Source organism: Parasteatoda tepidariorum, chromosome 2, assembly GCF_982258835.1.
Source record: "Parasteatoda tepidariorum strain Cologne lab strain chromosome 2, Ptep-v5.0, whole genome shotgun sequence".
Lineage (NCBI taxonomy): Eukaryota > Metazoa > Arthropoda > Arachnida > Araneae > Theridiidae > Parasteatoda > Parasteatoda tepidariorum.
The window spans coordinates 78,593,877-78,606,351 of NC_141756.1; the positions used below are offsets into that span (position 1 = coordinate 78,593,877).

Sequence of the window (12,475 nt, forward strand, 5' to 3'; positions counted from 1 at the left end):
CAACAGTAAAAAACTAATACAACCTTTTATATCTTGAAGTATTATGCTATTCGTTTACTAGTCAAAGCTAAGGACAATGTATTCTAACGTTAACGCTTTATTAGACCCCATTCTTCCTAAAACTTAACCTTCATAATCAGGGAAACTTATAAATTTTTATTTGATGAGAATCGGAATTAAAAAAATAAAATATTAATGGACAGTTTCAGCATTAGGTGATTACAAATGACGATTCAGCGAGTTGTAATATTCGCGACCACAACGCTCGAATACGCCATCTGGAGAGAAGACCGGTTCCACATCTTGACCTTCCCTTTTCTTAATATTTTTCGTATTTCATTGTCACACATATTTTTTTTATAATTTTCACGGTGCTTTCTTTTAGAACTATGTTCGATGTAGTTTTCAGTTCTATATAGCTTCCTAACTTAAGAGTTTTTATTCTATTTGAAAATCAAGAGAGAAACTGATGTACTTCCTTCTCTTATGACTCTCCACACGATAATCATGAAAGCATGCGAAGTGTTGCCATAAGAAGAGAGCTCTGCTCTACCAATAGCCAGCCATACCATACGATCACCAATAGCCAGTGCTCCTCTTTAGTTATGATGAATTTTATTTCTTAGATTGTTGCTTAAACACAACTATACCGATTGAGGGTTACTCCCTTCACTCCAAGTGAAATAGGTTACAAATCCTCCTAAATTTCGTTTTCCGGAACTGGAAATTCAAAATATACCCAACGCCATGAACTTAACGATTGATTAATATTTTTTTCTCCAGTGTGGTTGCTTTTACGAGACATAATGGTTGAGCATCTAAATATTCTAGACGCCCAATAACATGCGAACGATTTTGACGTTACCTCTATTGATTGCCAAGTTAATTTCATTTTCAGTGCCAGCAACTAAAATCATCACCAAACGAGACTCTGACAGCCATAGCACGAACATGCAATCTCGGACAGATCTTTCCCGACAATGGATCTGTTTAGACGCAGAGAAAGGCTTTTTTTAATAGAAATTATAGTATGTCCATTTCAGTACCTTTAACAAATGAATATATTAAATTGATGTGTAACGAATTATCATTATTCCAGACGTATAATAAAGTGCGAATGATTTAACCGTTTCCTCTTCTTCCAAGTTTTCTTTTCAGTGCCTACAACTGTGATCTTTACCAAACGAGGCTCTCTGGCATTGAGAGCACCAACATGAAACAGAACAGGATACGTAATATAGTTCATTCACGACAATGAACAACTAGTCGTATTTTAATTCCATGACGTAGCAAAGTTAACTGTTAACCGAGCTTACAGTCAAATTGTAAATATTTGACCCACCGTTCGAAATCTGAACAAATATCGGTTTTGAAGTAGGCTCGTCTGTTTCCAGGCAGGGTTTTTACGTAATAAAACAGGTTGAACCGCTTTCCTGGGTTTGAATAGATAGAATATTTATAGAGAAAACGACTGTTAAAATACTCTGCCCCAATTCCAGTTGCCTATAGTAAGTAGAATGTTGCTTCATTAAATTGTCTTAAATTTAGATCAATTGCATTTCCCTCCAAGCTCAAGCTATGGGGAGTCGGTAGAAAGATCGGAACTGATGTTTCCTATTTTTAAAACTATAATTTTTTGTATTTTGACTAAGGGGCCCGTAAAATCTGTGTTCAGCCTTGGACAGCAGGTTTTATCTTGATCTACATTTACCAACTTCTAACCATGAATGTAAGGCAGTATAAAAAGTGTTTTAAGGAGCACCTGAACTTAATAGAAAAGAAAAATGGGGGATTAATATGCAAAAGGTGGGTCACCCCTAATTTAAGAAAATTAAGAGTAGTTTGCATGCATATCCACATACGAATTAAAATGAGTCCATGCGTATAAAAATGAAATTTAAAACTTTTCTACACTGACGTTAAACATCTTTAGAGTGCAAAAAATGTGGATAATTTAATAATTGACAAATAAATAATTAATAAAAACACTCACTTCACTTATAAAATTTAATAAGTTGCAAATTATCTCGAAATCAGAATCAGATAAGATCAAACAACCTGTTGCATTATCTTAGACTGGTGATATTTAAAGCTGATTTCTTCAGACTTAATTTTTAAAAATGTATTTCAACATATTTAAAAACCTCTGTAAATCTGTACAATGCGCTAAAAGTGGTTCGATGATAGTGGAATAGCATTAAAAATATATAAAATCTAACAATGTTTATTTGTGTACTCTTTCATCTAGCTAAGGCCACTATTCATGAAAGAAAGAAAAAAAATTATAGAATGACTCTCGATTATCCGACACCCAATTACTTGACATACATGGTTGTTCTAAAACCTTATCGATTCTTATTCAAAATTCCATTCATTAAAAATTCTATTGCTCATTTGGAAATTCCATTTATAACCAAATGAACACGGTATTAAACATTGTATAAGTATAGAACAATATGGTCTCATTACTAAGCAACTATTTAATGACAATTCCCGAGCATTCACTTATCAATGCAAATGTTGATAAAGAAAATATTTTAATTTTTATAGTCAATTTGCTATAACTTGAAGAACGATTAGCTTTACTCTCTTCAACTCGAATTATTTAAGAATGTAATGCAATCGTCTAAAAGCAATCAGCGCAAGATAAACCATATCAATTTGAACATCATAACGCATGGTAATTTGGAAATTAAAGGAATCCATGTAGACGCATGCATTCAAATTCATTAAGTTCCAGATTAGCTTTGTGTTTATGATTTAGGCTCAGAGTTAGTGTGAAAGAAGTGGATAGAAATCCAACTAAATCTTTCTGAATACCCTTAATTTTGACAGAAAATGTCCCTTAACGACACGAACTTGATGTCAAAAAGAAGGAATATATCTTTCCCGATAGGTTAAATAATCTTAAGAGTTATACAATATACTATCTGATAATAATTAAATTATCTGACTATTATTTAAAAGTCGAAAACAAACGAACAGTAAGTCAAACTTCAAAAGATCTAAGCTTTTCAGTAGTCCTATATGTCTTATGTCTTTTGTAATATTGAGGTTTTTATGGTCTAAAAACAAACTAAGAGTAAGTTAAGCTTCCACAAGATAAAAGTGTTTTTTTCGGTCTTAACAGAGTAGAGTCACATTGACTAATGACTCAAGTAATATTGAGATTTCTGCTGTCTGCCAATCAGGGCTAGAATCTAGAAATGTGGGGGCCCTAGGCACAGAACTGAGCTTGATTCAGTGTAGGGTGGGGTGACTATACACTTACAAAACATACCTGATCACAACGATTCCTCCTGACCACAGCCATTTTGATGTCACAATGAGTGTCGGATAATTGAAAGCCTGGTGTATTGGAAATATTTTTTAATGTTCGAGATTTTGTAATCTCTTTAAGACGTTTAGATAGGCTCATCTATTCCTAAAACACACACTAACATGTTTGGTCAAACAAAGCTATAAGGGCAGAGAAATATTCACAATTTGGTTTTAATATCACAAAGAGAAAACACTAGACTAATACGATACTGCTTAAAGACCACCTTTTTTTTACATGAAGAAACAAGTTTATAACTTTGTTACAATAACACTGTTACAAAGAGAAGTAAAGCATTAAAATAGAAATCCGTACAAAAAAAAAAAAAAAAAAAAAAGGGTTCACCACAATTGATATTTTGAATGCCCAATGCGTGATATTAATTTTTAAAATACGTACAGAACCTCTTATCCGGAAATCAGAAAAACCGGAACGAAATTCGATAAATTATCCCGCCATTTTTTAAATTTTTTTTTTCTTCCTCATAAGATTTTTCTTTCTTTTTCAAAAGATGTTTACCTTACCATCATTTTAGAAATAATCATTAGTGTATTACTTTATCGTTTTTTCTTCTTTTTAAGATTATTTCTAAATATTATTGTTCTTTCTTCAGTTGGGTTTGACAATAAAAAAACGGCTTTTTGTAGCGATTCAGAAAACCGGAAAAATCAGTTATCCGGAATAGCGATGGTCCCGATCGTTCCGGATAATCGGTTCTCTACTGTATTATAGTAGAAAGCTTGTAGTCAGGCATCATTAAAGTTTCATATCTGAAATTATAACAATTAATTTTAACTGCATGAAGTTTTGTGATATAAAATACTTGTGTGATAGATTATTTATTTTACTGTGCAGACTATTTTTCTTTTCTTAAAGGAACACAAAAGAAAGTAGAAATTAAAAAAATTTTGAAATAAAACTTAGAAGATAAAATTTAGACACTCTTTTTTTAAAACTTTGAATTACAGTAAAAAAAATTTTTTAAATTAACAAAGATAGATGTTGGTTTTAAAAATTTAAACAAGGTTCTTTTAAGAATGCTTTTAACTTATAGATTTGCAAATTTTTTAACATATTATTTTAGAGATCTTAATTACTTCAAAATCTTTAAAAAAAATTTAACATCTTATACTTTTTCTTTCTAGAAATATAATATATTTTCTCTGCTATACATTATGCTTTCTCTAATTATAGACTTTGCACCCAATAATCAGCTACTAAAATTCACATATCACGAATACTTTCTATATTAATTAAAAAAAGTAATGTTCTGGAGCATGTTAGGAAAACTTTTATGCAAAAATGCCAGTTTCCGAACTACTGAAGAAGAAATTAAAGCATCATATTAATCAACTTTAAAAACTACATTACTATTCAGATAGTTTCCTTTAAAAAATAATAATAAAGCCATAGGCATATAAAATATTAAAAAAATATATAAATAAAAATAAAGGTAATTTAATGAAACGAAAAGCAGGAAAGCTTTATATCTGTAGACTAGTTTTTTCCTCCTCTCATATCACATACAGATGTAAATAAAATGTCAGCAAATAACAGATTTATTTATTCAATCAGAGAATCATATCACAATATACAGTAAGTAAAAAATGCATTAGCCGTTATTAATTTTTATAGTACACAAGACAAATCTTTGTTATGACTGAATACTCCCATACAAAACCATTTTTTCGATGACAAATATAAATGCATATAATTTATTTTTCTTTAAAAAAAAAGATTTAACAAAAAGTGCGCCAAAATTAATTTAGAAAATTAATATTGCGCCAAAGCTGTTCTTGTGATATAAATTTAAAAACAAAACTTTAGCAATAAAATATAAATTGAAAAAAACTTTTTTTTACCAAATACATGAGAGAAATACTGCATAATTTTATACTTTGTTCACTTTTTTTTCACACATCAACATACAAAGCTAACTGTCAATAAATACTGCATCGCCAAAATTTATGTCAAGGGTGCAATAAATTTTTTTTTAATGTCTTAAATGATTTTATAAATTTAACAGTACAAAAATACTTTCCAATAACAGAGAAATTGCATATCACAAAAGTTTTTCAGATCTTCAGAAAATTTCAGCTACACTGGTATAAGTTATATACACTTTTTTTTCTTCATTTTTTTTTTAAAATAAGAGGAAAGCTCATGATTGATAGATATGATACTCTGACATGCATACATATTTACACATGTAATTCTGTTGATAGTTAACATTTTCTGTCACATAAAAAAGGGGCTTTTATTCGATTTTGAACCCGCAATCAACATTGGTTAAAATGTGTGCATCGATTTCTACTACCACACTTTTCTAAACATTTAAATGATCAAGAATTTGCAGCTAAGTATAATGCAGCTGGGAAACATTTGAATTGATAGTTTTTGTGTTAACTTTTCTAAACATTTAAGTGATCATGAATTTACAGCTAAGTATAATGCATCTGGGAAAATTTTTGAATTAATACTTTTCACTTTTACTTTCCTAAATATTCAAACTATCAAGAATTTACAGCTAAGTATAAAGCATCTGGGAAAAATTTGTATCAATAGTTTTCGTTTTCATTTACCTTAACTATTATTAGGGACTTCATCTACAGTGGTGTCATACAACTGAATTTACACAAAATATAAATACTTATTGATTTTAAAATTTAAAAAAAAATTTTTTTTCCAATGCCCACCCATATGCAAAATATTAAAAAAAAAAATCAGCTTTAAAAACCTCAAAAATGTTCAACAATAAATAGATGAAGATTAAGTAGGATTATGAGTTACTTTTCAGATAAATGCAATAAATCTTCTTTCTTTTTACATACAATCACAAGTACTTTACTTAGCAAGCTTATTAGGACAAAAAACAACTTATTTTTTTTAAAGTGTTTCAAATTTATGATCTTGCTTATGAGATTCAAAATAAAATTTTTTAAGTTGAGTATTAACTTTTCACAATACATTGCAATTTAAATGCATTTAATAATTTTATTTTGCCATAGAAATTCCAGAAATTCCTGTGTATAATAAAATAAGCACATTTAGATAATGGGTATCAAATTACAATTCAAAGGCATTTTTTTCTTATGTTCAAATGCTAATATAGTCATCAGAGTATTTAAAAAACAAATATTTACTATTTAGACATTATTTGCATAGCGATTCAAGCCGCGATACTTTCAATTAAAAGCTTTTGATATTTTTAGTTTTTTATAATTTGGCATATAAAGATAATTCTATATTATGCACAAAACGTATTTAGAATTAAAACCTTAAATTAGCAAAAACCTATTTGGTGGGAAAGGCACTTCTAAAGAGCAAATGTGTAAGTGCCAAGATAATAAACACAGTTAAAGATCATTTGATAGCATTTATTCAAGTATCAAGAAGAAAACAAAACAATTTTACTGTTTAATATGATTATTAGTGCTAAATTGAATGTTTAAAGTTCCAAGAAGATCTTTATTTTGGTATTATAAAATATATATCATAGTATTTTAAGAGCCTAATCATACACCTGCGCATATTAAAATTGATTTGCACGGTTATAATTGCATTAAAAAAACACTTTCCATATCAAGTATGAAATAGTGGTTTCATTAAGAAAAGAAGGACATGATATTGATTAAACTAGTTCTTTGTAGAAATCGATCAATAATTAATAAGCGTTAATTATTAATTTGATATTTTGAAAAATGATTTAATAGTAAAAATTAGTAACTGTAAATTTTTGTCCATTCACAATTCTGAAACTTGGGACCTATCCTAATAAAGTTATGCAAAAATTTATTTTATGGGTACCATTTCAATCTGGAAGAGTTTTCTTTTTAAATAAATTATTCCTAGATTGCCAACTTAAATGCTTAATACAGTATTTTCTAATTTGAAAAAGCAAAGAAAATACATAAAGATTTTAAAGAGAACAAATTTGGCATGTGTATAAGAATTTTTTTTAATCATATTTAATTAAATACATTTATTTAATTTCACTGACATAATGATTTAGATTAAAATGTCTTACCTACAAGTACATGAATGAGAAAAAAGTAGTTAAAAAATTTAAGGGGTACTTCTTCATGTACTCGTACTTCCATCTTAACTGGTAGTTTTTTTTAAACATAAAAATGAAACACTAAACTGCTGAAAAAGGAGATTCGTTGAAATAATATGACCAAAAAAAAAAAAGGATAAATGCTAACATTTGTTCATTTGTCAGTAAATGCTGGCAGTATGTCTCAAACAATCACAAAATATTTCTAAAGAATATCTAATAAAGTTTCAGGACCTAAAAATTTAAAACAAACTATGGTATTGATTTCATGTACTGTAAAATTACCTCCTTATCTGAGCAACAGATAAGAATGCGTAAAAGGCTAACTGGATTTGATGAATGATCAAAATAAAATAAATGAAACCAACACAAAAAAAAATGTCTTTAAATGTTCTTCATTGCATATTTTGACACACCTCAATCAGTTTGGAGCTTTGTTGTGTGCCTGGGAGGCCTTTAACTCCCCCCCATGGAGCTCCATTTTGGAAAGGCCGGTCACACAAGCTTTTCCACCAAAGAAAAGTTCTTGAAATGGAAAAGTCTAAATATTATTTACGCTTTTAATAAAATCTAATTAGTGGAATCTTTATCAGATGCTGGTCTCGTGGATTTTGGAGGCCTCGATAAGCAATTGATATCCATGTGAGACGGGACTCGTTGCTCGGTTGTTGATGGTGGCAGTTGGGGAAGTGCTGGAAGATGGTGACGATGAATTGACCGGTGTAATACTAGTCACTGTGGTGGGGGAGTTACTAGACGTGCCCTGAGCCCGATTTTGACGAGTAGGTGATCTAATCATCAGTGGTGCAGTCTCACTTTCGGGAGAATTGCTAGCAGGAGGAGCTACAAACTGGGTATTGTTGTGGTTCATGTTCTGCACTGAGTTATTATATATTGCGTTTTTTTGCGAACCATTTATGTCATAGGGATAGTCATTGGGAGATGGGGTTTTCACGTCTTCATCTATGTAACTAATTTCGGAGAGCTGCTTAGGGTGACTACGGGAACTACGTAAACTGTGTAAGCTATGTAAACTATGAACACTACGTCTTTCTTCCATGTCTTCCAGCGTGCTCTTAAAGGCCCTCACTACTCTGAGCTGTTGGGAGGAAAGAAAGTAAATGGAAAAAAAACATACAAAGGAACAAGCATCACAAACAAAAAAAGAACAAAATCAACAACTGCACATACAAGGCAAACTACAAAAAGTCAATAAACAGCTATATCATTACCAATTAATAACTATAGCAAAATTATTTCATTATGGACATGCCTACTATATTATTGAATTTCTTGAACTCCTAGTTCCTAGTAATTTTAATCTACTAATAACACACCATGCAGGTTTAGGTTATTTTCTTATTTCCTCTGAAATACTAATGAGAACAGTATACGATTTGATGAAAGCTAGATCTATTAGATCTAAAGCCAGAGAATAATGTTTGCAACTATGTTTGAAATATATACATTAAAGATGTAATATGAATAGATCCTTTCATAATTCTTTCTATTCTTTTTAAAGAAATTAAAAGAGAAAGAAAATAAATAAACATAACCTTGTTTAATTCATTTTGAAATAGGTTCAATTTAAAAAAAAAAGAATCCAAATTTTAAAAATAGAAAAAAAATCATATGAATAATATTTTTATTCATGAGAAAAGCTAAATGTTTTGTTTCAAAATTACCAACGTCAAATATATGAAGCGAGCAATATATATTTTTACGATTGATAACAGTAATATACTTAATTATTTACTTTATGTAAATATAATAAAAAACATGTGTGGCATATGTTTAATAAACCTATAAAAGTACACTATTATTTAAGAAAAATACCATAATTAAAAATATTACTTTACTAGGATTTCTTGGGGAAAAAATGAACAAAAAATTATAAAAGAAAAGCTGGAGTGATTTTTTTTAAAAAGTAGAACTTCTATATTTTAGCATATTTGATTATAATGTGAGTTAATAGATAGAAACAATTTAATTATTTTTTACACTTCCGTCAAAGCGTTATAACGGGTGAATATATTAAGAATTTATAGCTTCATGCTCGTAAAAAGTGCAAGAAAATAAGTAAATTTGGTTGAGCAGTTAATACATTCGAATAATAAATTAGATACTTAGGACATGCAAAAGAAAGCTGAATTAAGAAATTAGGACATAAATAGTTACTTTTTTTAAAAAAGATTTTACAATAATTCTTTGTAATACTAAGAAAAACTTTCATTTCATTTAATTGAAATCATAAATACAATTAGTAAAATTTTGATCATTAAGTAGCATTTTTAAATAACAGTGAAAAAAATTCATATGAACTAATATATTTCTTGCTAACAATATTTCAAAATCTTGGGAATTAGTTTTGAGAGATAATCAATTAAATTATTATACATTGAAGTTATATGTCTAGAAAAAAAAATCTTTAATTTATGTATGCGAGTGAGCAAAATTAAGTATTAATTCAGCAGCTAACTCAGGAAAACAAAATTGAAAAGCTTTCTTTTCTTCATAGCAGCTAAGCAATAAAATAAAAAAAAATAAAAAAAGAATAAAAAATAAAAGACAGGCATGCAACATTTAACTGATGCATTTACTAATACATAAGTGAATCATGCATTACAAAAACTAAACAAAGACATGCTATTGTTAATTTCCTTAGTAGCAAACTAGCATTCTAACATGCTGTTAAAGAAGAAAACTGTTTAAGTATTGCCATCACTAAACCCATTTGTTTCTTACCTGCTACAAGTACCAACTAATGGAAATTCAACAAAATTTTAAGATTGAAGAGTTTCATTTTTTTTACATTACTTATAACTTAACTTCTTATTAAATGCCTGAACTAACTGGATATTATTTTTCAAGAAAAAATATTGGCTTTAGAAAACAAGTAAAAAGAAAGAAAAAACTGGTTATGAAGTGTTAACATGGTTGCAATAAATTTTCATATTAAAGATTTAATCGTTATGGTATTAAATAAATCAATATAATAAATTAAACTAGCCAATTTTTTGCTGTAATTATTTTTAAACAAATGATTATGAAAATAATCGCGTAACTAGTCATATAAATAAGACTTGAGCGAATTCGATTATCAATACATTTTATTTCAAATTATCTTAATTTACAATTATAACTCAATCCACAAGTAATTATGATCGCAAATATTATAACATGCATTCTTGATTACATACAATCTTGATCTTAAGTAATGGTTCTAATAATAATAAAATTGCAAGGCATAGGGCAAAAGAGTTTTAAGCCAAAATTTGCAAATGTTAACACTTCTGTAGACTGTTTCTAAGTATCATTTCAAAATAAGTACAGTACTGATGCCTCTAATTTTCATTTAATAACCAAATACATAAAAATATTTTATTCTCTACGCAGTGTTTTTCAATTAAAATGTGAATTATAAAAACTATTGAGCAAAACAAAAATGTAACTTGTCATTATATTACTTCAACTGATGATTACTCCTCATTGCAAGATTTAGGTTGCATATTTAATTCATATTTCTCTATATTATTTTTAATGTAACATATAAAAATTGTTCTTTTAAGTCAAAATAATGTTAGAAGAAAACAGATTTAAATTTAAGTTGATATTAATTTCGTAAAAATAAACAAAAAAAAAGGGGGGGAAATATAAATCTTTAAATTAAAGTACATGCATGGTACAGTACAGAACCCGTTATCCGGAAATCAGAAAACCGAAACGAAATTCGATAAATTTTCCCGCCATTTTTTAAAAATTTTTTATTTTTTTTTTCCTCATAAGACTTTAGGATTTTTCTTTCTTTTTCGAAAGATGTCTACCTTACCATCATTTTGGAAATAATCATTAGTGTATTACTCCATCGTTTTTTCTTCTTTTTAAGATTATTTCCAAAAAAAAAAAATTTTTTTTTTAGTTGGGTTTAACAATAAAAAAAAAAAAACGGCTTTTTGTAGTGATTCAGAAAACCGGAAAAATCAGTTATCCGGAATAGCGATGGTCCCGATAGTTCCGGATAATCAGTTCCCTACTGTACTTATAAAACAGGTGGGATTTAGATGGCATTACTTATAACTAAATAAGCAGTATAAAGGAAGACTGAAAGAAGACAAAGTGTTTTGCAGTAGTTGTACGTTTGAAAGTGATGGGAAATCCAATGGGATGAAGTGAGAATGACTTGCACTGTGCATAGGAAAGATCTGGTGCAGAGGCGGCAATACTAGAATTCCACAGCCCCACTGTGTCAACCTGCTTTTTAGCATACATAGAATTAATTGCAAGCAGTTATACCATGTAGTGTCTTTTATATGTAGTTTTAAAGATAAAGTAGACTTATTGTTTACATTTTATTGGATATCACAACATTTTCTCTCAAAATTGAGTAGTCAAATTACACTTAAAACATAAGTGAAAAACGAAAATCATACCTTCTATATACATATGAACTTTTTACTTCACAGAAAATAATATTAACAGAAAAAATATACTTTAAGTATAAATGAAAAATCAAACATCTATTTTAAAGATAAAAAGTTATATAAGTTTCTTTTTTTTTTAAAAATAACTTAAAAGCGTAATTCATAAGAAATAAATACATAAAATAAAATGTTAGCAATTTTTAGATAAGAATTTTTGTTGTTGTTAAAAATCAAGAGTTGGAAACAATATAAAATAGAACATTTAACAGATTATTAATACATTATTTTAAAATAATAAATTTTAAAAATTTCATAATCTGGCCTCATAATTAAGAAACATTAATTAAAAAGCTAATACAGATAAAAAATTTTGTTTGCTAAACAGGAATAACTAGCTTTTGACTATGATATACTATATTTACAAAATTGTAAATGCTTGCATGCTAATAATTAACTAACCAAAGTGAAGTGATTGCTACATATTTAAACAGATAATATATTCTTAAATAATGCATGCATGGATCACCAAGAAAAATAAAATGGAGAAAACACAAACTACCAATTTACAGCAAGAGAAACTGTTCTGAGGGAAACTACTTTTAAATTAAAATATTAATTAGCACTAAATGGTATTACTAATTTTATTTTGTGTTTAATTTTGAATAAAGAAATTCATGC

At 28.4% G+C, this 12,475-nt stretch overlaps 1 protein-coding gene across 17 annotated transcripts in view; it reads right to left on the reverse strand.

Annotated features, from left to right (window-relative positions):
- Window positions 1-4,860: 4,860 nt before the first annotated feature.
- The window catches only part of LOC107436424 (plasma membrane calcium-transporting ATPase 2), a 180,370-nt gene continuing 172,755 nt past the window's right edge, over window positions 4,861-12,475 (reverse strand). For all 17 annotated transcript variants that reach the window (XM_087157571.1, XM_087157562.1, XM_087157572.1 and 14 more), the window contains one exon: window positions 4,861-8,475. In XM_087157571.1, the coding sequence (XP_087013697.1) occupies window positions 7,966-8,475 (510 nt within the window). In that variant the 3' untranslated portion in view covers window positions 4,861-7,965. The remainder of the gene's footprint in view (window positions 8,476-12,475) is intronic.